The sequence below is a fragment of the Bos mutus genome, chromosome 22, assembly GCF_027580195.1.
Source record: "Bos mutus isolate GX-2022 chromosome 22, NWIPB_WYAK_1.1, whole genome shotgun sequence".
Classification (NCBI taxonomy): Eukaryota; Metazoa; Chordata; class Mammalia; order Artiodactyla; family Bovidae; genus Bos; species Bos mutus.
Genome location: NC_091638.1, coordinates 60,021,933 through 60,047,990, shown reverse-complemented (window position 1 = coordinate 60,047,990; position 26,058 = coordinate 60,021,933). Strand labels below are relative to the sequence as shown.

The 26,058-nt window shown below is 57.1% G+C and overlaps 1 protein-coding gene across 1 annotated transcript; it reads left to right on the top strand.

Moving 5' to 3' along the window:
- Positions 1-1,277: 1,277 nt before the first annotated feature.
- MCM2 (minichromosome maintenance complex component 2) lies at positions 1,278-17,902 on the top strand. The gene is made up of 16 exons (XM_070359314.1): positions 1,278-1,435; positions 1,865-2,097; positions 5,613-5,788; positions 5,870-6,127; positions 6,265-6,484; positions 6,611-6,818; positions 8,199-8,333; positions 8,539-8,730; positions 12,899-12,992; positions 13,539-13,789; positions 13,884-14,010; positions 14,366-14,478; positions 15,262-15,507; positions 16,300-16,482; positions 16,791-16,946; positions 17,209-17,902. The coding sequence occupies exons 1-16, from the start codon at positions 1,430-1,432 to the stop codon at positions 17,317-17,319; spliced, it is 2,709 nt and encodes a 902-aa protein (XP_070215415.1). The 5' UTR covers positions 1,278-1,429; the 3' UTR covers positions 17,320-17,902.
- Positions 17,903-26,058: the final 8,156 nt, after the last annotated feature.

Below are 26,058 nucleotides of genomic sequence, written 5' to 3'. Positions count from 1 at the left end.
ATTCTTCAGTGCTCAGCTTTCTTTATGGTCCAATTCTCACATCCATACATGATTATTGGAAAAACCATAGCTTTGACTAGACAAACCTTTGTCAGCAAAGTAATGTCTTTTTAATATGCTGTCTAGGTTGGTCATAGCTTTTCTTCCAAGGAGCAAGCGTCTTTTAATTTCATGGCTGCAGTCACCATCTGCAGTGATTTTGGAGCCCCCCAAAATAAAGTCTGTCACTGTTTCCATTGTTTCCCCATCTATTTGCCATGCAGTGATGCGACCGGATGCCATGATCTTTGTTATTTGAATGTTGAGTTTTAAGCCAGCTTTTTCCACTGTTTCACTTTCATCAAGAGGCTCCGTTAATGGGGTTGTAAGGAGTTGGACACGACTGAGCGACTGAACTGAACTGAGCAATATCTAATACAATGTAAATTCTATGCAAATAGGTATAAATACTCTGTAAAAACCATATAAATAGTTAAGTGGTATACATCAAAACCAAGCTTTGATTTTTGGAATTGTCTTTTTTTTTTTCTTCTAACCACCCAGTTGGTTGAGTCCGCAGATTCGGAACTGACTGTAACTTTTTTAACTTGCCTCCATCCTCCTGCATCCCTGGCAGCCTAAAGGATTCTCCTAGAACCCAGGGGGCTGTCGACTGTCCGCAGGAAGTTCCAGTTCTCTAGAAAGACTTGGTTGCCTTTTGTGAGCTGGAGTCTCCAACGTCGTCGTCTTGTCCCTTCCAGGACATCACAAGCGGTCTACCTGGAGCTAGGGAAGTGCTTGCAGATGCCAGGGCGCCCCGCTCTCCACGTCTCTGCGCGGGAGGCTCTTGCTACCTGGAACGCCCCCTTGCATCTCGTCTGCCTCCAGAGGGCACCCCAACCTCGTAGCCTCCTAGCACCCTTGCCTTTTCGGCGCTTGAAGCGTTCAGCCTGAACTTTCGGAGCAGTTGACATAATACAGTAAGACAGAGCCCTGAGCCTCCGTTGCCTCGTCTGTCAAATGGCCCCAGAGTGACCAAGCCGCACAGCTGGCACGGGAGGTTGGTCCTCACTGCCTCCGCGGGTTGCAGCGTCTCAACGGGTCCCGCAGCGTCGAGCGCGGGCTGGGCGGGGCCTCGGGCAGGCTGGGCGGGGCCTCGGGGCGTGCTGGGCGGGCTTCGGGCGGCCTGGGCGGGGCGTCGGGCCGCCCCGCAGAGCGACAGCTGGAAGAACTCGGTAGTCGACGTCGTGAGCCTCGGGCGGCCTGGGCGGGGCCGGGCGGGGCCACGCCCTCGGCCCGCTCCCCGAGCGCCGGCCGGAAAGAACGCGGTCGCCGACGTCGTGACGTCGTGTCGCGTCAGCCGCTTCCCGGGCTCGCGCGGTCACGTGGGCCGCTTTTGGCGCGAAAACTGGTCGCGGCGGGCGGAGCAGGAGAGGAGCGCGGCGCGGAGATGGCGGTGAGCGCGGCGCGGGGCCCGGGGCCCCGGGGCCCGACTCTGCGCTCTGGTCGGGCGGGCCTGCCGGGCCGGCGGTCCCCCACCCCGTCGGCTCCCGGGCACCTCGGGCCGGCCGGCGCCTTCGGGCCCCCTTCCCCCGGCTGGTCTTCGTCAGCAACCGCGCCTCCGGCCCGAGTGCCGGACCCCTTCGGGGGCGGCCGCCCTCGCGTCCCGCCTCCCCTGGGAGCTCCCCCCGAGGGGTCCAGATGGGTGGGAAGCCGGGCCAGGGGCCGGAGCGGGCGGTCAGCCGGCCCAGGGGACGGCTAGGTGCAGAGGCGCAGGCCGGCGGGGTCCGCGGTGCGGGGGGACAGGCAGACGCCCCGAGTCGGGGGTGACGTGCCGGGGAGCGCAGTCGGCCCTCGCCCGCTCCAAGCCTGTCTCCTCTCGCAGGAATCCTCCGAGTCCTTCACGCTGGCGTCCAGCCCGGGCCCGCGGCGGCGCGCCAACGAGCCCCTCACCTCCAGCCCCGGGCGGAGCAGCTCCCGGCGCACGGATGCCCTGACCTCCAGCCCTGGCCGGGACCTTCCTCCCTTTGAGGATGAGTCGGAGGGACTGCTGGGCACCGAGGGGCCCCTGGAGGAGGAGGAGGACGGAGAGGAGCTTATTGGAGACGGCATGGAGAGGTATGCAGCCCCAGGCCCCGCGCTCCACGGCTTACACAGGGAGTCCCTTCGGTGTCTGGCCCCCCTTGTTTGGGGTCCTGGAGAAGCAGATACATCGGAGCCTCCTTGCCTTTGTTCGCATTTTGGTCCAGTGTCCGGGGGGAGACAGGTCTGTGGAGCCACAGCGTACATCCTTGTAACTTGCTGTGTCTACCTGACACCAGACCCTACCTAAGGCCGGGGGAAGCCCCAGCTTCATGAGATGTGCACCCCGGTGGGGGGGTGTCTCTAATCTGGGGCCACGTTGGGGATCCCAACTGGGAAGGTCAAGAAGCAGGCAGCCAAGTTTCTCTGCAACTTCAGACAAACTGGGGGTGGGGGTGGGTCTGATTAACCAAGGTTTAGATTCAGCTCAGCAAACAGTTACGGTGCCTAATCTATACCGGACTCTGTGTTCACCCTTAGTAATAAACGTGCAAACGTACTCACGGTCACGGAGGCTTAATGCTATGACCGCGGAGTAGAGCTCTGAGTGAGCCAGGCTGGGCCCCACTACTGTCTGACCGTGTTCACAGCCAGGACCCAGTCTGTACATTTGCCCCAGAATTGTCTGAACCCCAGAGCCACACGGACATTCTGCTCTGGGGCCCTGTGGCTCTGACTCAGGGGTGCCAGCCTTTGTGTGTCAGGCCACCCCACAGTCAGTGGGGCGAGCCCTGCAGGAGTGTCGCAGGGACTTTCTGGGGCACTGCGGACTATGTGCACTGTTGCCGCAGAGTCCTGACAGATGGGCCCGGAGCAGCTTCCTTCCAGGCTCTGTGGGGCTGTGCGGGCAGGGCGCCCCTCCCTGACTGCGCTGCCTCTGCCCACCGCTCTCTGCTGCCCTGCCCTTCCTGTGCCAGGGCTCTGATAGAGGTTAGAGGACCAGTTGGGCCCAGTTAGGTTTTGTGTTTTGTAGCTTTTTAAAACGCAGTGTTCTCAAGGTATGGTTTCTATGATATACAAGCTACGTCTTACAAGAATACAGTTCAGTGCTTCTGAGTAGACTTCCTGAGTTGTGCGGACGTCAGCACAGTCCCGCTTCTCTGCCATCCCAGGAAGTTCGCTTGTACCTGGTCCAGCCCACCCATCCCCTCTCCCCGCTGCAGGGCAGCTGTAGCCCGCCCCTGTTCCTGTGGTCGGCCGTCTGACCATCTCTTACCTGTAGGGTCTGTGGTGCGCGTGCCCCGTGGTGTCCACATCCATCTGTTGGATCACGCGTCAGCACGTCCGTCCTTTTCCTGGCTGAGTAATATTCTACTTTATGGACAGGCCGCATTTTATTTACCCATTCATAGTTTGGAAGACACTTGGGTTGTTTGAAAGTCTTAATAGTGTTGCTGTGAGATTTTTATGTGAATGTGTGTTTGAATTCTCTTGAAATGGAATTCCAGGTCCTAAAAATGGCATGGTTGGGTCCTGTGATAATTCTAGTGTTAATTTTTTGAGGAACCGCCAAACTGTTTTCCAAAGCAGTTGCATCATTTTACCTTAGCACAGGTGGCGTATGCCGGTTAATTTTTGCACATTCTCGCCCACACCTGATGTTTTCTGGGTTTTGTTAATAGCCACCTTAATGTCATGATGTGGTATCTTACTGTGGTCTTGATTTCCTTTTCTCCGATGATCAGTGATGTTGAGTATTTGTTCATGTGCGTGTTGGCCATCAGTGTATCTTTGGAAAATGTGTCTTCGGGTCTTTGCCCATCGTTTAATTGGTTTGCTTGATTTCTTATTACTGAGTTGTAAGAGTTTTAAAAAACTTATTCTGGATACGAGGCTTTTACCAGGTATGTGATTTGTAACTACTTTCTCAACCTGTGGCTTTTTAAGTTTTAAAAAATGGTTTTGTTTGAGATGCATAATTAATTGTAAATTTTGCTGAGATCGAATTTATCAAAATTTTTTATGCAGACCAATTAGAATTTCACTGGTGGCACCTCACATAACATGAAATCCTTAACAAGTCAGTTGTTGTCATCCTTCAGTCGCTCAGCCGTGTCTGACTCTTCTCGACCCCATGGACTGAAGCACATCAGGCTTCCCTGTTCTTCACTATCTCTCGGAGTTTGCTCAGACTCATGTCTGCTGAGTCGGTGATGCCATCCAACCATCTCATCCTCTGTTGTCCCCTTGTCCTCCTGCCTTCTATATTTCCCAGCGTCAGGGTCTTTTCTAATGAGTCTGCTCTTTGCATCAGGTGACCAGAGTATTGGAGTTTCAACATCAGTCCTTTCAATGAATGTTCAGTGTTGATTTCCTTTAAGATTGACTGGTTGGATCTCCTTGCAGTTGAAGGGACTCTCAAGGGTCTTCTCCAACACCACAGTTCAAAAGCATCAATTCTTTGGTGCTCAGTCTTCTTTATGGTCCAACTCTCATATCCGTACATGACTAGTGGAAAAACTGTAGCTTTGACTCGACGGACCTTTGTCAGCAAAGTAACGTTTCTGCTTTTTCATATGCTAAGTTTGTCATAGCTTTCCTTCAAAGGAGCAAGCATCAGACAGACAGGTACCTTTTCCCGGAGGACACTTCAGATTCTGGAACTCTCGGCCCAGAAATGAAGCTGGCTCTGGGTTTTGTTTCTGGCATCAGCATTATGGGATTATGTGTTTTGAGACTGTGGCTTGACAGAGTTTATGGCACAAAAAAAAGTTAAGAAAGGCTGTTCCCCCATCACCACCTCCCCCTAGGGAAGGAGAATTGGGAGGACTGCAGAGGGCCAGCGTGGAGTCAGAGCCAGCTGGGCCCCTGCCATGGATCGACTGTGACACCCAGCCATGTTGAGTGACTGGTGGCAGGAATCCCCTGAGCCTTGAGCTGGGTTTTCTCCTCTTTCTGATGGAGGGTATGTATGTCTCCCAGAATGCCAGGGAGGGCAGCTGCGTTAGTTCTGAGGGTGGACATTGCTCCATCCAGTATCTGAGAGGTGGTCAGGTGGAAGGTCTCTCGTGGCTGGGAGGGTTGAGCTGCAGATGTGTTTGGGACAGGCTAGTTGGGCTGGTGTGGGTGGGCCTGCCAGGGTCCAGGGTTCTAGGCGAGGCTGCCAGAGGCCGTGCAGGAGGGGAACTCCCCTCCTGCCGGAGGGGAGCTGGGTTGGTGCTCTGGAGGCCCTTCCGGCAGGAGGTTTGGTGGGTCCTCCAATTCCTTTTCCTTTGGGTGCTCAGAGCTCCCCTTTTCATGTGGAAGATGCACATGATGTAAGCTTTCCTGTCTCTGGCACTGAGGGTGAGGTCGGGGACATCAGGTCACTTGTGTGGTGTGACCACCTCCAGCCGGTTCCCAGACCGACTTCTGCAGGACGTCTCCCCGAGCGCAGTGTCCTCAGCATCTCTGTCTTTGAAGGCTGCACCCCATCGTGTGTGTCTGTGTGTGGGGGGGGGGGGGCGGGGGGGTCCCTGGGGACCCTCGTGGGCCTCCGGAGCCCTGGGGCCCAGATCCTGGTGCTCTTGTTGGGGGTTTGGGCGCCGACACCACCTGTCCGGACCCTGCAGGGACTACCGCGCCATCCCGGAGCTGGACGTCTATGAGGCCGAGGGCCTGGCCCTGGACGACGACGACGTGGAGGAGCTGACGGCCAGTCAGAGGGAGGCGGCTGAGCGGGTCATGCGGCAGCGCGACCGGGAGGCGGGCCGCGGCCTGGGCCGCATGCGCCGCGGGCTCCTGTACGGTGGGTTCTCGGGGAGCCTGGGGCGGGAAGGGGGAAGGTGGGGGGGCACGGAGCAGGCCCTGAGTGCCTTCCGGCTCACAGACAGCGACGATGAGGAGGAGGAGCGCCCCAGCCGGAAGCGGCGGCAGGTGGAGCGGGCCACGGAGGACGGTGAGGAGGAGGACATGATTGAGAGCGTGGAGAACCTGGAGGACCTCAAGGGCCACTCGGTGCGTGAGTGGGTGAGCATGGCCGGCCCGCGGCTGGAGATCCACCACCGCTTCAAGAACTTCCTGCGCACCCACGTGGATGGCCGTGGGCACAACGTCTTCAAGGAGCGCATCAGCGACATGTGCAAAGGTGAGCCCGCCCTGCGGACGGACGGACGGACGGATGGATGGACGTGCTGGGGACGGGGCGGGAGTCAAGGGCTCTGCCTGCAGAGCGGTCTCCCCCGCCCCTCCTGCTCAGCCCGCCCGCCCCGCCCCGCCCCCCAGAGAACCGTGAGAGCCTGGTGGTGAACTATGAGGACCTGGCGGCCCGGGAGCACGTGCTGGCCTACTTCCTGCCTGAGGCGCCCGCCGAGCTGCTGCAGATCTTCGACGAGGCGGCCCTGGAGGTGGTACTGGCCATGTACCCCAAGTACGACCGCATTGCCAGCCGTATCCACGTCCGCATCTCCCACCTGCCACTGGTGGAGGAGCTGCGCTCGCTCCGGTGAGCACCCCCCACTCCCCCCTGGGTCTGCAAGGTGGGCCCTCTGACACCCCTCCGCGCAGCGCCCTGACCCTGACGCCCCGCCCTGCAGCGCCCTGACATGACGTCCCGCCCCGGCCCCCGCAGGCAGCTGCACCTGAACCAGCTGATCCGCACGAGCGGCGTGGTGACCAGCTGCACAGGCGTCCTGCCCCAGCTCAGCATGGTCAAGTACAACTGCAACAAGTGCGGGTTCGTGCTGGGGCCCTTCTGCCAGTCCCAGAACCAGGAGGTGAAGCCGGGCTCCTGCCCCGAGTGCCAGTCAGCTGGCCCCTTTGAGGTCAACATGGAGGAGGTGAGTGCCAGCCAGCCCTCGAGGTGGTTCAGATGCTTCGTCTGAAACATCAGCGTTTACCGTTCTCTCGCAAATGGGAAGATGTGGAGAACTGCCCCTGCTGCCCCAGAGCCCTGCCCACAGCAAGGCCCGGGCCTGTCCTGACTCCCTGGGACATGTCTGGCCTCGCACAGGGTCACAGTTACCCTGAAGGGAGACACTGCTATGCTGTTTGCAGGAGGCCCTGCTCGAAGGCTCTGGGCCTTAAGCACCTGGACACATAATGCTCGGCTTTGTCTATGTTGGGGGGCCATCACAACCCCTGCGTGGGGTGCACATCTCTCCAGCATCTGCTGCCGTGTCAGGCTGACCCCCCACTGCTTCACAAATCTGAGAAGCGCCCCAGTTGGAGCTGCCTTGCCAGGGAGTGCCTGGCAGCCCACCACCAGAGTCTGACCTATTCAAAGTTGAGTACGCCTTGACCTGGGGAGGATGGCTGCAGGGCAGGGCTCCACGTGAGCCCCTGCCTTTGCCCAGAGCCCCCCGCCCCCGCCCCCATCTCGCCGGTCCCCCTCCCTTTATGCTTACCCTGTCACACATGTTGCTCTGGACGCCTCCTGCCCAGGAGCAGAGGTGTAGGCTCTGCGTGCAGGGACAGGAACTCGAGGAGGAGTGGTCCTCACACGAGTTTCCAGGGGGCCTGTTCGGTGCCCAGGGCGGGTGTGCGTTACTGGGTCTTCATCGCCCCGTGGGGGCAGGTGCTGTCGTCGGTCCTATTTGTCCGATGAAGTAACAGCAGGTTGTCCAGCTAGGAGGTGGCCCAGAGGGTTAGAACTCAGGCCTTTTGACCCAGAGCGTGTGCATTTAGCCGCCGTCACATAGCTCTTCTGGACAATAGGGAGACGGGGCTGTTAGATGGCATGCACAGTGCTGCCCCGTGACTTTGAGAGCAGGCCCACCACTGGTGTAACTCGCTTCCTGGGTGCTGGTTTGATGCTTTTCTCATGACCTGACTTCCCCTGGCCGGACCTGCAGAGTTCACGCCCCACCCCATGGGGCACACAGGGAGCCTCGTCCGCCAGCGTCACTCAGCTCAGGCCGTAGAGCAGCCTGGCTCCCGCGGCTGCACACGCGGGGTGAGCTGCAGGGCCCAGAGTGGGCTCTTGTGTCTGCGGAGGGAGGCATCAAGAGGGTGGGCGGCTGGAGCAGAGGTGGGGTGGGGTGCCGGTGCCTGTGGCTCCCTGCCCTCTCTGGTCCTGTGTCTCCTCATCACCAGTGAGAGTAACAAGCTGCACTCCCCACCCGGGGCCGCGGTCCAGTCAGGTGACAAGAGCTGGTGCTCAGACCGCGGCCTCCGCCCCCGGGCAGGACGGCCCCTGAGACCGTGTCTGTCCCGTGCAGACCATCTACCAGAACTACCAGCGCATCCGGATCCAGGAGAGTCCCGGCAAAGTGGCAGCGGGCCGGCTGCCCCGCTCCAAGGACGCCATCCTCCTCGCAGACCTGGTGGACAGCTGCAAGCCAGGCGACGAGATTGTGAGTGCCTGGGGCCAAGGGAGCTGGTGTGGGTGCTGTGGCCGGGCAGCGGGCAGCTCTCTGTTGCTGGGCGGAGCTTCTGTTGGGGTGCAGCAGCCGGGTGCCACACTTCTGCTAAGTTCAGCTCCCTCGGACCGGTGGCCCTGGGGAGGGGCAGGGTGGGGCCGGCCCCAGTTTGGCCCCCTGACCTCTCGGCCTCCCCCAGGAGCTGACCGGCATCTACCACAACAACTACGATGGGGCTCTCAACACCGCCAACGGCTTCCCGGTCTTTGCCACCGTCATCCTTGCCAACCACGTGGCCAAGAAGGACAACAAGGTGGCCGTGGGCGAGCTGACCGACGAGGACGTGAAGATGATCACCAGCCTCTCCAAGGACCAGCAGATCGGGGAGAAGGCAGGTGGAGGGGGCGGTGCTGCCACAGAGCCTGGGTGCCTGGGGTCGCACCCTGGCCACTGCAAGCCTCCGTCTTGGTTCTGGGTCTTGGAAGCTGGGCCCTCGGTTTGATTCTCGTATCCACCGAGTCCACGTGCCTCGACGCGGGCTGCGCTCTCAGGGAAGAGCGACAGTCAGCCTCTCAGAGCCTGTGTTGCATCCAGATGACAGGGGAGTGCTCGGGCTGGACCGGAAACGCGGGAGCAGGAAGAACTCGGCGGGGGGGTCGTCCCCGGTGTCACCCGCCTCCTTGTGGTCTGCCTCCTGGAAGAGCGCTCCTCAGTGCGAGCTGTTGTTTGCCCTTGAACGGCAGGCGTGTTTGCGGAGGCTGGGAGACGGGTTTACTGTCTAGAGGTGAAGATACAGGTGGTTTTTAAGCAGTGCAGGGCTGAGAAGTGCCCACCGCCCCACTGAGGATCCGCGTGTGAGCACCCTTGCAGACAGTCCCATGTGGTTGCAGGCTCAGCCGCAGGGCGCGTGGTTCCTGTCCTTGAGTCCCGCCGGGTCTGCGCTTGGCCCCTCGGGTCCCCCTCCCCTTGCCTCTCACTTACTGTCCACCTGTTTCCGCACTCCCCGCTGTCTCCCGGACTGCTCTCTGCCTGCAGTGCAGGGCCCTGCACCCAACCGGCCCCGTTATCCATCTGCCAAGATTGGGGCCCCCTGGGGGATAGGACTCATGGGTCTGCCGACGTTCTGGGTCAGGGGAGACACTCCGGGGCCACGCCTGGGCCTCCAGAGGGGAGTTGGATCTGGTCATTGCCCTCATGGGACTCCTCCTTTACTGGGTCCCAGTAACACCTCCCGCCCCTCACCTCCCGCTCTGCTGGTCTGCAGAGCTAGGCAGCTGGATTCTGAACAGGGTGGCACTGAGGGTGCCTAATGCCCGGGCTCCTGTAAGTGCCCGGCACCGCTGAGCCCAGGAGGCTGCTCCCTCGTGCGTCCATCCGCCTGGGCTGGCCGCTGACGTTTCCGGGAAGAGTTGAGCGGGAACTCGGTCCTGCCTGCCTCTTGCCCGTGATGCTCACAGAGCAAGGCCTCGGGCGGTGTCTGCCCGTCTGAGCCCCACGCTTGGTCAGCGCCGGCCTCGTGTCGAGCCTGCTGGCAGGGCGGGCATTCTCACCAGCCACTGGGGATGACTCTGCAATTCTAGAGACACGCTGAAGCGATTATAGGCAGGTCCAGAAGCAGTCGGGCTCTGAGCCACTCGGGCCGGAGTTTGCAGGCGGCGGGGGCGGGGGCGGGGCCAACGCCGTGGGCTGCCGCCGGGTCTTGCTGCGTGGCTCTCTCTCTAACATTTGGGTGAGTGGCTCCTTGGGATTGGGAGGTTTCACCTAGAAACCTGGGTGCCCAGGTGTGGACAGTTTCAGCCAGGCGCTCCGTACTGCTGGCGTGCTCCGTGGCTGTTGCCCTGAGCTGGTTCTACCCTATCTCGCCACCTGCCGCGGTGGTTCCTCCCATCTGAGTCCCACCATCTGCCCGTGTTGGGTTTCGTGAGCTCGGCCACTGATGGGTGAGGCTGCTGAGAGAGGGGGCTCCTGCCTGATCGGAGACCCTGGAGATGGATGGGGACGCAGAGCCGGAAGCTGGACTCGGGGTTGAGTTCCAGCACCGTGCTTCATGTGGTGGGGTGAGGAGCCCAACTGGGGCCAGGGCGGGGTCATGCCCAGCCCTGGAACAGTCTGAAAGGTCAGTCTGTGGGCGCACGGGGTGGCTGCAGCCGCCACCTCTCCGTCTGGCAGGCGGACGGGGCGCGAGGTCTGTGCTTGGGGGGCGGGAGGATGAGCTCAGACGGCAAGGGCGCCGTCTGCATGGTGGGCGGCAGGCAGGGCCCGCAGGGTTCGGTGGGAGCAGAGGAGTCCGGGGTTGTCCCACCCTGTGCTCAGTGGCAGGTGGCTCATTCCTCCCGTGACACGGAGGTCAAGAGGGTAAGTGGACTAACCCCAGGGAAGTGGGTGTCTCCCCTTCAGGTCTGGGCAGGCCCCGGGGAGCCTGCAGGCATGGCACTGGGAAGTGGGCTGCTGCCCTCGGTCCCGAGGGAGACATCACCTCATCCTGCCATGTGCCTGGTGCCCAGACAGCACCGGGCCGCGATCTGGGCGAGGGTCCTGGCCGGCAGTCCTGACCCCTTAGGACAGACGTGTGGGCGGACGAGCAGCCCAGGGTGACCGTCTCCCAACAGAGCTGGGGGCCTAGTAGGAGGCTCACTGAGTGCTCGGGAGTGAGCAGTTTGCAGAGGGTGGGCTGTGTCGTGTTACTGATGATGTTGGGGGTTGCGTGAGGTACCCATGTCACGGGGCTCACGCGGGGCAGGCAGTGGTCTCACCAGGCCGGCTGGCTTCCAGCCCTGCTCCCAGGGTCCGCCCTCTGCCCCCTCTGTGGGAGTGTCTGTTGGGACGCAGCTCAGGTCTTGAGTCGGGTGTGGTGGTGTGAGGACCCCCGGAGCCCTATGCTGGCGTGTCAGCTCCTTGAGGTCGGGGCTGGTCTGCTCCGTGCGGTGCCTCCTGGGGCCACCGATTCAGATCTGGCATGGCACCAGCACCTTGGTCAGTGAGTCTGTAAGAGGCTCTCTTTTCCCTGAGCCTGGGCCTGCCGCCGCCATCACACTAAAATCACCTAGCTGGTCCTGAGTGTCGGCACTCGATGGGCCCCGTGGTTCCCTGGGGATCTTCCTCTGAAGAGCTTCCTGCGGTCGGCCCACGCGTGGGGATGGTCGAGCATCTCCTGCCCTGAGGTGCCCCTCCAGCCCGTGGTCCGCACGTGGGCACGGTCGAGTGTCTCCTGCCCTGCCCTGAGGTGCCCCTCCAGCCCGTCTCTTGCTGCGGTTTTCTGTGGGAGGCCCGGGTTGTCTGTCCTCCGCGCTTCTGCAGCCCGGACGCTGCCACCCTTGTCCTGCATGAGCACGTTCCTATCGCCTGCTTCTGTAAATCGTTCGGAGGCTTGGTCAGACAGGGCAGGTGTTTCTTGGGTAGGGGGGCCGAGGTGGACCTCCCGGGGCAGGTGGTGCCCACTCGTCTCTGCTGTGAGCAGCCCAGACGCACTTTCGCTGTGTGGGACCTTCACGGGGGCTGCGGGAGGCCTGGCCTCTAGCTTGGCTCCGCCCTTTCCCTGCTGGCGTCCTGTGCTCGGAGAAGCTTTTCTTCACTACCTGACTGCCTGGGGGCCTCCTGGCGGAAAAGCGAAGTGGTGCTCTTTTCCTTTTATTCACCAGTTTTCAGAGTAAAGAGTGTTCCCCTCACCCGAGCTTCAGGGTCAGCGCAGCCATGGACCCGACATCGCTGGGGTTTGGCCCCTCGGGCAGCGCCCCTTGGCGCCCTGTGTCCATGTCTTGCCAGTGACCTCGTTCACATCGGCTCCTGGCCGGCGGCCATGGCCAGTCATCTGGGTGCATCCTCACGGTCCTTTTCTACACACTTCCTGCCTGGACTTTGCGTCAGCGCTTCCCCCAACGCACCCGTGGGAAGTGTGGTTCCCCTCTCGGGGTGGCCTCAGGGAGACACAGGCCCCCAGGGCACTGCCCTGGACCCCGTCCCCACTGCATGCAGGGCTGCCGCTCCCCGGGCCAGGTTTCGCAGTAGGTTTTAGGGGCGAGGACAGAACTAGCAGCGGGGCCGTGCTGTGAAGACGGGCGTCGCCTCCAGACTGACCACGTGCAGCCAGGCGAGAGGCACTCGGGCAGGGCCGGGCCCCGTTCCCAGGAGGGTGCGCCAGTCACCCGCGCACGGGACGGACCGCCGGCCCACACCCTGGTCCAGGGCTCAGATCCCAGCACCCCCCTTCAGGGCACTCGAGGGTCCCTTCCCTGAAGTGGGTGCTAGACAGCCGCCTGGTCTGAGCTGCGTTGGGTTCGTGGATGCTGTGGGTCTATAGGGGCCCCTCACGGGGTGGGGCGGGAGACCCAGGAGGGAGGGGGTCATTTCTACCAAGAAGACATCTCTGACGTCTCTGGTTGTATATTCAGGCTCACGTGGATTTTGAGAGAGCCTTTCTCCCTGTTAACACACACACACACACACACCCAGGGAAGCCCTCTGGTTCTGTGACTCGGAAGGAGGCTCCGAGTCAGCAGGTAGGGGCACCGGTGTGGGGCCGGAGCACACGGGTGACTGTTCCCGTCTCCCCTCACCCCCAGATCTTTGCCAGCATTGCTCCTTCCATCTACGGGCACGAGGACATCAAGCGAGGCCTGGCGCTGGCCTTGTTCGGAGGGGAGCCCAAGAACCCCGGTGAGCAGGGGCGGGCCGTCCCGTGGGGAGATGTGAACGTGTGTCTGTCCTGTCCCCTTCTCGACCAACGAGGCCCCGCGGGCCGCCTTGCCTTGGCGTGGGCCCTCCTGTAGGTCACGGGTCGGGGGTGGGCGGTGCGGGGCAGACCCGTGCAGTCATTCATGCGGACGGCACACGGGCTGACATGGAAAACAGCACGGCACCTTAAGCGTGGTGCTCCTTACACGCGTGCTGCTGCCTGCCTGCGAGGGGCTGTCCAGCCTTGCCCTCCGTGGGCGCGCCCAGCCTGGGCTCCTCCCAAGTGACCGTGTCCTGGTCTGCACGGGCTGCGTCCAGCTGTCCTCCTGGCGGGAGAGCTCGCGCACAGCCTCCGAGGTTCATGTCACAAAGAGCATCTTGGCGCCCACCCCCTATCCCAGGGCCCCGCTCCTCTGGATTCTGTGCTCAGAGGGGAAAGGCGTCCTGGGTGTCCGACCTCTGTCCCGGAAGAAGCTCATGTCGGTGGTGCTGGGCTGGGGGGTCATCCTGAGCTTGTCCCCTCTGCAGGCGGCAAGCACAAGGTGCGAGGAGACATCAACGTGTTGCTGTGTGGGGACCCCGGCACAGCCAAGTCGCAGTTCCTCAAGTACGTGGAGAAGGTGTCGAGTCGGGCCATCTTCACCACCGGCCAGGGCGCCTCAGCTGTGGGCCTCACAGCGTATGTCCAGCGCCACCCAGTCAGCCGGGAGTGGACCCTGGAGGCTGGCGCCCTGGTGCTGGCTGACCGAGGAGTGTGCCTAATTGACGAATTTGACAAGGTGGGGCCCTGGGCCGCGGAGGTGTGTGCGGGCCTGGGTGGGGAGCCCGGGGCCTGAGCGGGCGCGTCACGAGCCCCGTTGGCCCTCCACGCAGATGAACGACCAGGACAGGACCAGCATCCACGAGGCCATGGAGCAGCAGAGCATCTCCATCTCCAAGGCGGGCATCGTCACCTCCCTCCAGGCCCGCTGCACCGTCATCGCTGCGGCCAACCCCATAGGTGGGAGCGCAACGCTGGGGGGCCTGGACCCAGGGACCCAGCCGCAGAAGGCGTGCCTCTCCCCTGCGCTGCGTGTGGGGGCAGGGTGGAAGGCCGAGACGCCCCAGCCCTCATGGAGCCGCGTACTCGGTGGCCGGGAGGAGCACCTGGCGTGTCCCATGGGGCAGGGCTGGCACCAGTCTCAGCCGGCATGTGGCTGGAGCGCCGTGGACCCTTGTAGACGGCCTGGGCAGATGCTGTGTCCGTCGACTCCCCTCCCGCCACTGTAGCCACACGGGTTGGAAACCCATGTTTGGTCAAGGAGAAGAGGGCCCTGGGAGCAGGAGCCCTGACAGCAACCGCCTCTCTGTCCCAGGCGGCCGCTACGACCCCTCACTCACCTTCTCGGAGAACGTGGACCTCACTGAGCCCATCATCTCCCGCTTTGACGTCCTTTGTGTGGTCAGGGACACAGTGGACCCTGTGCAGGTACGCAGCTGTGCACCGAGCTTGGGGGCCTCACGTGGGTCCCGGGGTGGTGGGGTGGTGGGCTTGGAAGGGCTGCTCAACGGTCGTGTGCTCTCCACGCTTGTTCTGAGTCCAGAGGTCCTTGATTTCTCTCCTTGGCTGCCCCATCCCCCAGCGTGGCCACGTTCTGCCACTGCCTCCCGAGTCCACTTGCTTCTCACTGCTCTGGCCCCACCCCAGCCCCTCCTCTGGCACGCGCCCTGCAGCCTTGGTGCTATTGCCTCCACCCTCACAGCCACCCAGCTCCCCTGTCGGAAGCCAGCTGTCTGTGCGGAAATGGGCGGGCCTGCCTCTGCTCGGCCTCCCCTCCTCGCTAGCAGGGAGCCCGCCGTCCTGCGAGGTCTCCCCCGCCCCTCCTCTCCTGCATGCCCCCCTGACCTCTCCCTCCCCTCCCTACTCGCTAGCAGGGAGCCTGCCATCCCGCGGGGTCTCTGCCCCTCCTCTCCTGCATGGCCTCCTGACCTGCATTCCCAGGTGTCGTGACCCGGGCTCTGCTGACCCCAGCAGGGTCCGGGCCTCAGGCTCCAGCCCACCCCTCTGCTTCTCTTCACCCTGTAGCTTAAACCCACCCCCACGCCCCCCCCCCCATCTCCTCTGCCCTCCTGGGGGTGCGCCCCACTCACTGTCCACCCTCCCCCCGCCCCGGAGTTTTGTGTCCGCAGTGGGCAGACACATTGTTGGAGGGCATTGGAGGGGGTTCATGTTCTTGTACCGGCTCACCCTGCTCCTCCTCCGCCATCTCAGGATGAGATGCTGGCCCGCTTTGTGGTCGGCAGCCACGTCAGACACCACCCCAGCAACAAGGAGGATGGGGGCTCGGGGGGCGCCCCGGAGCCCGCTATGCCCAACACCTACGGCGTGGAGCCCCTGCCTCAGGAGGTCCTGAGGAAGTACATCATCTACGCCAAGGAGAAGGTCCACCCGAAGCTCAACCAGATGGACCAGGACAAGGTGGCCAAGATGTACAGTGACCTGAGGAAGGAGTCCATGGTGAGGACCCTGCAGCCCAGCCCCATCGTGCGGTAGTGGGCCCAGAGCTGGGGCAGGGAGGCCCGAAAGACGCAGAGCTCACGCGGCCTCCCAGTCTGCTCACTAGTCAGTGCAGTCGCTCAGGCCTGTCTGACTCTCTGTGACCCCATGGACTGCAGCACGCAAGGGTTCCCTGTCCATCACCAACTCCTGGAGTTTACCCAAACTCATGTCCATCGAGTCAGTGATGCCATCCAGCCATCTCATCCTCTGTCGTCCCCTTCTCCTGCCTTCAGTCTTTCCCAGCAGCAGGGTCTTTTCCAGTGAGTCCGTTTGTTTAGATGGAACTTACGTGCATATGCATTCGCCTCAATGTGGGGCTGGTTCTGGTTCGTTCCTGGTGGAGGGAGAATGTAAGGGCAGGTTGCTCCCTCACCCTCGGAGTTCCACAACCACCTTCCTCCCCCCTGCCCCCCAAGCCACCCACCCTGTCACTGGTACGGGCCTTTGCAGGGGGATAGGGCAGGCTTCACAGGAGCAGTCTGTCGCCTCACGGGCATAGCACCTTGGGGCCCCTGGTGTCGGACAGAGACAAAGCACAGCAGCCCCCAGGCATGTGCACTGTAGGTGCCACAAGCTGGTGGACATAGTGGGCGTGAGCCTTTGCACTTCGGTGTGAGTGGAAGTGCCTGTGTACCTGGCTCAGGCGGGCATCCCGCTGTGGAGTGGTCAGCCGGGCCCTTGGCCATGCCAGCTTTGCGGCTCCTCCCGTCCTGGCTGCCCTACAGTGCCCTGATGCGGTCCCCCCTCCAGGCCACGGGCAGCATCCCCATCACCGTGCGGCATATCGAGTCCATGATCCGCATGGCCGAGGCCCATGCGCGCATGCACCTGCGGGACTACGTCATGGAGGACGACGTGAACATGGCCATCCGCGTGATGCTCGAGAGCTTCGTGGACACTCAGAAGTTCAGCGTCATGCGTGGCATGCGGAAGGTGGGCCGGGCCGTCTGGGGATTGGCCACGGAGCTCAGGAGGCGGGGGCGCCTCTCTGTGGGGGCGGGGCTTGAGCTGCGTGGGTGGAGCACAGGAGGTGAGGCCTGTGCCGTGTGGACGGAGTATGGGAGGCGGGACCTCAGCTGTGGGCGGGGCGTGGAGTTGGCAGGTGGGGCATAGAGCAGGGGGCGGGGCCTGAGCTGCGTGGGTGGAGCACGGGAGGCAGGATTCTGAGCTGCATGGGCGGGGCATAGAGCAGGGAGGCGGGGCCTGAGCCCGGGCTGGAGGCTCACCTGCTGTCTTCTCAGACATTCGCTCGCTACCTGTCGTTCCGCCGGGACAACAATGAGTTGCTGCTGTTCATCCTGAAGCAGCTGGTGGCCGAGCAGGTGACGTATCAGCGCAACCGCTTCGGGGCCCAGCAGGACACGATCGAGGTTCCCGAGAAGGACTTGGTGGACAAGGTACGAGCGTGACCGGGCGGTCGGAACGCGCGTGTCTCCCTCGTCCCGTTGAGGAGCTTGGCCAGGCCAGCTCGCAGCTTGTCTGAGTTCAGGGGCGTCGTCGGGCTGCAGTTCTGAGCCCAGTGCCCAGTTGCAGGTTGTCCGGCGGCCGCAGGCCTGTTTGCTCCTCCTGGTGATGGGGACGGAGCCCAGCTGGCTGCCCCTGCGAACGGGCCCTGGGAGCCCGCGGTCCGCAGGGCTCACCTGACGCCCCCTCTCTCAGGCCCGGCAGATCAACATCCACAACCTGTCCGCCTTCTACGACAGCGAGCTCTTCCGCATGCACAAGTTCACCCACGACCTGAAGCGCAAGGTGATCCTGCAGCAGTTCTAGCGTCCAGGCTTCACTCTGCCCCGGGACCCAAAGCCAAATGGGACTCCCAGGGTGGGGCTGGGCTCTGGCTCCCCCGCCGGCGTCGGCCCAGGTGTTTGTTTATTCTGCTCTGTCTTCTGGGGACTCATCTTCCAGGGCTGCGTTTTCAGCACCCGCCTCCCACCAGCGGCCCCCACCTGCAGGAGGTTTGCCTCACCTCCTTCAAGGTGCCTGTGTTTAGGACCCGGGGTGAAGGAGGGCGCTGTGCTGGGGGACTGAAGCCGTAAGGGTTTCACCGGAGTTGTTGGCCTCTTGGCCTGAGTTTCCGGACTTGCAGTGTTTTTCTGAACTGTGTCCCATGGGCTTGTCTCGGCTCCCGTGAGTAGAGACAGCCTGTGGGCCAGCACAGCCTGGCGCCCTCTGGCAGCCCCACAGCCTTAGCTTGTGGCGACAGGGTGGGATGGGGTCGGGGGAGGGTCCCTGCAGCCGGGCTACCCCCTCCCCGTTGCTGTGGTGGTCTTTTCTGCCGGCCGCCTTCCCACGCTGTTGTTTATACATAAGTTCTTTCTATGGTTTTAGTTTTTAATAAAGTCAGTCGAGTAAACCTAAATATTGGTGTCTTCAGTTTCATGTGACAACCCAGGCTTTCCTGCACTTCCCTCTGAGGTCCTCTGCTTCTGCCTCTGGCCTTCTGCAGGTGTGGATCAGGCCGACAGAGGGGTTTGCTTTGTGGGTGCGGGTCTCTGGGGAGTTTGGTTAGCACTTGTTGTCTGTATGGGATCAAGGGACCTTGGGACAGTGCCCTCCTCCACCCCGGGTCCTGAACAGAAGCGCCTCGAAGGCGGTGAGGCAGACCACCAGCTGCTGGCTGCAGGGAGCTTGAGTGTCCTTTGTGTGAACCAGCGTAGGGCACGTAGGCATGCGCAGGCGGTGGGGGAAACAAGACGAAACCTCTAGAGGGCCGAGGTCAGCTGGGGCCCAGCCGGCTGCAGGAACACGGAGACGACAGGCCTGCCCCTGTGCTGCGTCTCCTTGCATGTCAGGTGCCCCGTTATAGGGATCGCTGGTCTCTGCGCTGCCAAGACAAAGGTGCCAGCACGTCAAACGACCAGACGCCACCAACCATGAAACAGCCCAGTTTAGAAATACTGCTGCTGCTGAGTCACTTCAGTCGTGTCCGACTCCGACCCCATAGACGGCAGCCCACCAGGCTCTCCCGTCCCTGGGATTCTCCAGGCAAGAACACTGGAGCGGGTTGCCATTTCCTTCTCCAATGCATGAAATGAAAAGTGAAAGTGAAGTCGCTGAGTTGTGTCCGACTCTTAGCGACCCCATGGACTGCAGCCTTCCAGGCTCCTCCATCCATGGGATTTTCCAGGCAAGAGTACTGGAGTGGGGTGCCGTTGCCTTCTCCTTTAGAAACGTTGGGAAAGCATAAATGTGCGTCTCGGGTTGAAGTTCGGTATTGGTGGTAAGGCAGAGGTTGACGGTGGCCTTGGCCAGCAGCGTCAGTGCAGCCTGAGTAGCGGTGTGTGTGTGGAAGGAAGTGGAAGCTGACAGGCGGGAACCTGAGAAGTCTGGTTCTGAAGCGGGATGGGGCAGCTGGCAGGCCACATGGGATCAAGGGAAGCTTTTCCTTTGATATAGTTTAGGATTGAACAGTTAAAGTTTTTATTCCTGCAATTTTGTTGTTTTTGAGTCACTAAGTCGTGTGCGACTCTGCGATCCTATGGACTGCAGCGCGCCAGGCTCCTCTGTCCTTCAGTATCTCCCCGAGTTTGCTCATATTCGTGTCCACTGAGTCAGTGATGCCATCCAACCATCTCATCCTCTGCCGCCCTCTTCTCCTTTTGCCTACAGTCCTTCCCAGCAAGTTTATTAATGGGTTAATCTAAAATGTAGTTGTGACTGAAAAGATACCGGAAGATGTGATATCATGCAGGTAAAACTTTTAAATATACTGATACTGCATACATCTACATGGGTATTAAAGACAAATGTAAGATGTACACTTGTGGACACTTGTGTTATTTTAGGTAACAGGTTTATTGGGACACGGTTAAATAACATGGTTTAAAATCTACAACTCAGTGGTCTTAGCACGTTCAGAATTGTACAGCCATCGACCAGAATCAATTTTAGGACGTTTTAGTCCTCCCCCTAACCCACACCTGTTGAAATTCACTCTCCTTCCCTCCTCACTCCCACCCCCCGCCCTCAGCAACCACACATGTACTTTCTGTGTCTGGATTTCCCTTTTCTGGACGTTTCGCACACAAGGAATCCTGCACTAGCTGGTGTTCTGTGACGGCTTCTTTCACTTAGCCTAAGGTTTTTTAAGGTTCCTTCAGCATATGTCAGTGCTTCAGTTCTTACTACTGAGTAACATTCTATTTTAGGGAAGCTAGTGAGAGACAGGGAAGCCTGGGGCGCTGCAGCTCACGGGCTCTCAGTCAGCCACGACTGAGTGACTGAACACCACCACCACACCTTGTCCATGTGTCGGCTGGTGAGCGCCTGCCTGTTGTGAATGCTGCTGCTGTGAGCGTCCCTGTAACGAGTTTCTGTGTGGATGCACGTTTTCTCTCGGGTGTGGACCCAGAAGTGGAGTTGCTGGGTCGTAGCGGCGGCTGTGTTTCCTCTGAGAGCCACAAGCCTGTCTTCTGCTGCAGCCGCGCCGTCTTGCCTTCCCACCAGTAATGCGTGAGGGCTCTGATTGGTTTCTCCATGTTCTGCACAAAACTTTGTCTTTTTGATGTCAGTCATCCTTAGTGCCTTGGACTGGTTTCTTTCTTTTGGCTGCGCTGGGTCTTCATTGCTGCATGTGGGTTTTCTCCACTTGCAGAGAGCAGGGGCTACTCTTTTTGCATGGTGCAAGCTTCTCATTGTGGTGGCTTCTCTTGTTTTCGAGCACGGGCTCTGGAGTGCGGGCCCCGTCATGGTGCATGGACTTTGTTGCTCCATGGCACGTGGCATCTTCCCCGGTCAGGGATCGAACCTGTGTACCCTGCGTGGTCAGGGTGATTCGTAACCACCGGACCAGCAGGGAAGTCCGAAGTGGTTTCTTACTGTGATTTTGCTTTTCATCCCCCTGATGGCTGATGACGTTAAGCATCTTTTCACGTGCTTATTGTCCATTTGTATATCTTCTGTGCACAAGTGTCTGTGCACATTTATGCCCATTTTTTCATTAGGCAGTCTTTTTGAGTTATGAGTTCTTTATGTGGCCTAGACATAAGTCTTTTATCAGATTTAGGATTTCCAAGTATTTTTTCCCCATTCTGCGGGTTGTCTTCACTTCCTTGATGGTGTCCTTTGCAATGCCCTCCTCCAGGGGATCTTCCCAACCCAGGGATCAAACCTGCATTTCTTATGTCTCCTGCATTAGCAGGTGGGTTCTTTACCACTGGTGCTACTTGGGAAGCCCCTGATGGTGTCCTCTGAAGCACAAAATGTTTTTCATTTCTCGGTCTCCTATATATATTTTTCTTTCAAGGCTTGTGCTTTTGATATCATCTGAAAAACTATTGCCTAAGCCATGGTCATGAATATATTCCCCCAGGGTTTGTTCTAGTAGAGTCACAGTTTTCTGTCTTACATTTAGGTCTGTGATCCGTTTGGCGTACACTTTGTGTATGATGTTGGGGGTGGGGGGTCTACCTGTCATGCTTCTGGGTGTGCATGTCCACCTGTCCCAGCACTTTTGTGGAAGAGACTGCTCTCTCTCCACAGATTGCCTTGGAACCCTGCCAGGTATATGGCCATAAACGTGAGGGTTTATTTCTGAACTCTCCATTTTATCCCAAGGATATGTCCACTTTGTTTTACTTTCTAAGATTGTTCTGGCTAACCTGGACCCCTTGAATTTCCATACGATATTTGGAATCAGTTTATCAGTTTCTGCAAAGAAGCCAGCAAGAATTTTGATGAGGACTGCGTTGAATCCATAGATCACTTTGGGGATTGCTATCTTAATAATTTCAAGTCTTTTCATCCATGAGATGGGCTGTCCATCCACTTACACAGGTTTTATTTTATTATTATTTTTTTATACAGAATTTTATTTTTTAATTTAAATTTATTTATTTTAATTAGAGGCTAATTACTTTACAATATTGTATTGGTTTTGCCATACATCAACATGAATCCACCATGGGTCACAGGTTTTCTTTAATGTGCTTCAGCAATATTTGTAGTTTTCAGAGGAGGTTTTGTACTTATTTTGTAGACTTATTTCCAAGTATTTAATATACTTTTGATGGTCTTTTAAGTGGAATTTTCTTACTTCATTGCAATTTATATGTTCCTATTTCTGCTTTGCGACTTCATGGACTTCAGCCTGCCAGACTACTCTGTCCATGGAATTCTCCAGGCAAGAATACTGGAGTGGGTTGCCATTCCTACAAGTTCAGAGGCTTAAAGTAACACAAACTTACTGTCTTAACAGTTTGGGAGGTCAGAAATCTGAAATGGGTCTCACCAAGCTAAGATCAAAGTGTCAGCAGGGTTCTGGGTAGAAGTTCCTTTGCTTCCTCTTCCAGTTTCTAGAGGGCGCCTGCGTCCCTTCGCTCCTGGCCCCTTCTGCTGTTTTCAAAGCCAGAAACAGCATCACTGAACTCTGCTCTCAGGGTCATGTTTTATCTTGACTCTGACTCTCCTTCCTCCCCGTTTCCTTTGTGAGAAGCCTCGTGATGACCCTGAGTCCACCTCAGTGATCCAGGATCATCTCCCTTCCCATGTCCTTAACTTAATGGCCCCTGCAGAGTCCCCATTCTCCCTGTGAGGGAATGTATTCACAGGTGCTGGAGGTCAGGGACGTCCTAAGGGCCATGATTCTGCTTACCAGACAGTGTGCAGAATACACTGACTTTTATATATTGATCTTACGTGCTGCTACCTTGGTGAACTCGTTCATTAGTTCTAATAGGTTTTTAGTGGATGAAAACTGAGGATTTTTTATGTGTAAGATTACATCATCTATGAATGGACATAGCTTTCCTTCTTCCTTTCCACTCAGGATGCCTCTTATTTCATTTTCTTGCCTACCTGTCTGGCTAGAACCTCAGTGCTGTATGGAATAGAAGTGGCCACAGTGGACAGCCTTGTGTTGTTCCTGGTCATGGGGGAAAGCTTTCAGCCCCACCATTAGGCATGATGTTAGCATCAGGGCTTTTGTAGATACTATTATCAGGTTGGGAAGGCTCCCTCCTATTCCTGGTTTCTGGAGGGTTTTTATCATGAAAGGGTATTGGATCATGTCAAATGCTTTTTCTGCAGCTATTGAAATGATCATGTGCGTTTTGGCCATTTTTGATATGGTGTATAACATTGATTGATTTTCAGATGTTAAAATAACCTTGTATTCCTGAGATACAAGCGAGATTCTCGCTGGCCATGGTATAAAACTTTTTTATACATTGCTGGATTTGGTTTGCTATTAATAGTACTTAGTAGAGTGGTTTTGTGTCTATGTTCATAAGAGATAGTGGTCTATGTTTTTTTTTTTTATTCTTGTAATGTCTGTCTATATCTGATTTTTGTTTCAGGGTAATACTGGCATCATATAATGAGTTTGGAAGCGTTCCCTGCTGTTCTAATTTCTGGAAGAGTTTATGAAGTGTTGGTATCTTCCTGTCAGCGTTTAGTGTTTATTTTTATGTAGATGTATATCTCAACCAGGACTTCCCTGTAGCTCAAACTGTAAAGAATCTGCCTGTGATGCAGGAGACTAGGGTTCAATCCCTGGGTCAGGAAGATCCTCTGGAGAAGGGAATGGCAATCCACTCCAGTATTCTTGCCTGGAGAATTCCATGGACAGAGAAGCCTGGTGGGCTACAGTTCATGGGGTCACTAAGAGTTGGACCAACTGAGCAACTAAAACACACACACACACACCTCTGTCACTTCCTTTACGCCTTTTGTGTTTGGTTGGTTGTTTGGTTAATATATGACTTATATTATTTGCCAATATTTAAAGCAGCTTTTTAAATGATTAGATTTGATATTTCAGTTTAATTGCTATGTATGATGACCTGGGTTCCATCCCTGGGTTAGGAAACTCCCCTGGAGAAGGGAAAGGCTACCCACTCCAGTATTCTGGCCTGGAGAATTTCATGGACTCTGTAGTCCACGGGGTTGCAAAGAATTGGACACAATTGAGCCACTTTTACTTTTTATGATGTAAAATATGGATCTAACTTTATTTTTTCAAATATAATTGACATAGCACTGTTTATTGACTATCTTCTTATGAAGATCCCTTCGTAATACATTTTCGCACATGCAGCAGTCTGTTCCTGAACTCTGTTTCATTTCATTGTTTATGCATATGTTACAGGTTCCTGAGAGAAATCTCACTGGCCGTGGTATAAAACTCTTTTGTACATTGCTGGATTTAGTTTGCTATTAATAGTACTTTGTAGAGTGGTTTTAATTACTATTTTAATTTGTATAAGTGTTTTGATAAAAGTTTCCTTGGCTCTTGCATATTTTCTCTTCAACATACATCTTTACATCAGTTTGTCAAATTCCACAAAACCTTCCACTAGGTGTTTTTATTGGCATTGCATTGAATTTGTTGTTTAATCTGGTTCATTGATGTCTTTACAACATGGAGTCACCCCATCCAGAGCAAGATGCCTTTCCCCCTTTCTTCTGGTGTTATGTGACGCTGCAGCGTTCTCTTCACCTAGACTTTATATCTCTATTTGATATATTCCTGGTTTTCAGTAGCTGTTGTTGTGAATGGGATCTTTTCCCCAACTAAATCTTCTAATTGTTTATTGATATATTAAAACATTAGATTTCCATGTTATTTTATACCCAGAAATCTTGCTGAAATCTTACTAGTTTTTGGTTAGTCTGTCAGTTATCTTGAATTTTCTTAGGTATGGTTGCAAATAATTGCCTTTCCAAATTTTTATCCTATTTTATTCCTTTATCATGCCTTACTGCATTGTCTCTTACAGAATATTCAATATTTATGGGGGTAATGATCATCCTTTTCTTGTTCCTCACTTAATGGGAATGCTTCTGATGTTTCTTCGTTAAGTATGATTGCTGTAGGTTTCTAGGAGACATCCTTTATTAAATTAAGGGAGTTTTCCTTCCTTGCTTCTGAAGGTTTTGTTTGTTCCTTGTATGAGGAGCAGAGGCTGCCTCACTGCATGCCGTTGGGAGGCACTGGCCTGCTGCGAGCCGTGCAGGGCCTTAGTCTCCTGTGCGTGCTCAGTTGCTCTGTCGTGTCTGACTCTTTGTGACCCCTTGGACTGTAGCCCCCCAGGCTCCTCTGTCCATGGGATTTTCCAGGCAAGCCTACTGGAGTGGCTTGCCATTTCCTTCTCCAGGTGATCGATCTTCCAGACCCAGAGATCGAACCCATGTCTCTTGCATCTCCTGCATTGGCAGGGGAATTGTTTACCACTGAGCCACCAGGGAAGCCCAACATATTTAGTACATGCAGCCTTCACCTTGCTCATATTTCTTCATGAAAGTTGCATCTGCGCTCCATAAGATTGGCTTAGGGCTTTTTAAATTGTTATTCCAACTTCATAAAGTCAATTGGGAAGCTTTCTAACTTTGCTCTGCAGTTTATTTGATGTATCTTTTTTAGGAGGATATTTTAATTATCTTTTATTTTTTCCCCATTGTTGCTTATTTAGCTTTTTCTACTACTTGAATCAGTCATTTGTTTTTTTCCTTAAAAGTATATACTGCAATTACAGTTTAAATGTTAATAATATGTGTCGTTTTGCTTATAATTTTAAAATAACTTATTTGTAGTTTTGTTCTCCTTTTCATTTCTAATGGTATTTATACTTAGGTCTTCTTTTCTTGATGGTAAAAGATTTGGCAGCTTCATCTTTCTCAGGCTTTTAGCAGTCAGTTCTACTGGGGTTTTCTTATGTCAACAAATGTGTTGATTCCTCCGTGTACGTGCGTGTTAAAGCCTCTTACGTCGGATACTTAATTCGCTTTCTTTTACTGTCTTCTAGTAGCGTCTGTGGCTATAAACTCTGACCCGTTGGCTGCGCTCTGCGGATTTTGATATGCAGTGTTCTCAATTTATGAATAAACTATTAATAACATCATGGGACTTATGCCTCTCAAGAGTTATTCAGAAAGGCGTGAGCTTGGTTCTGCTGCGGCTGCTGCTGCTAAGTCGCTTCAGTCGTGTCCGACTCTATGCGAGCCCACAGACAGCAGCCCACCAGGCTCCGCCGTCCCTGGGATTCTCCAGGCAAGAACACGAGTGGGTTGCCATTTCCTTCTCCAATGCATGAAAGTGAAAGTGAAGTCGCTCAGTCGTGTCCGACTCCCAGCGACCCCATGGACCGCAGCCTACCAGGCTCCTCCATCCATGGGATTTTCCAGGCGAGAACACTGGAGTGAGGTGCCATTGCCTTCTCCAGAGCTTGGTTCGGGCAGTGCCTAACCCAGACGGAGCCCACCCGCGCCCGAGAAAGAAGCCCCTCACAGAGCCTGAGGTCAGGCGCAGCCTCGCGAGCTCGGCCCTCAGCGCCGCGGCCACGCCCCGCGTTCGCGAGACTTGAGCGCCAGGCGGCTGCGGGCCTGTGAGGCGTGAGGTCTGAGGTGCGAGGCGCGCGAGGCGCGGGCAGCGGGCTGGCTCCGCCCCCGACCTCCGCGACGTCGATTGGCCGGTGGCCGGGCGGAGGGGCGGGGCGCTCACGTGGCGGGGCGGGGCGGGGCGAGTGACGGCCTCGCGGGCCAATGGGCGCGCGCGCGCGCGCCGCCGCCGCT

Bases quoted from the DNA above. Each gene is read 5' to 3' on its own strand.
- MCM2 (XM_070359314.1), top strand. The intron at 12,993-13,538 runs GTGAGCAGGGGC...TCCCCTCTGCAG, and splicing joins AGGGGAGCCCAAGAACCCCG to GCGGCAAGCACAAGGTGCGA. The intron at 13,790-13,883 runs GTGGGGCCCTGG...CCCTCCACGCAG, and splicing joins TAATTGACGAATTTGACAAG to ATGAACGACCAGGACAGGAC.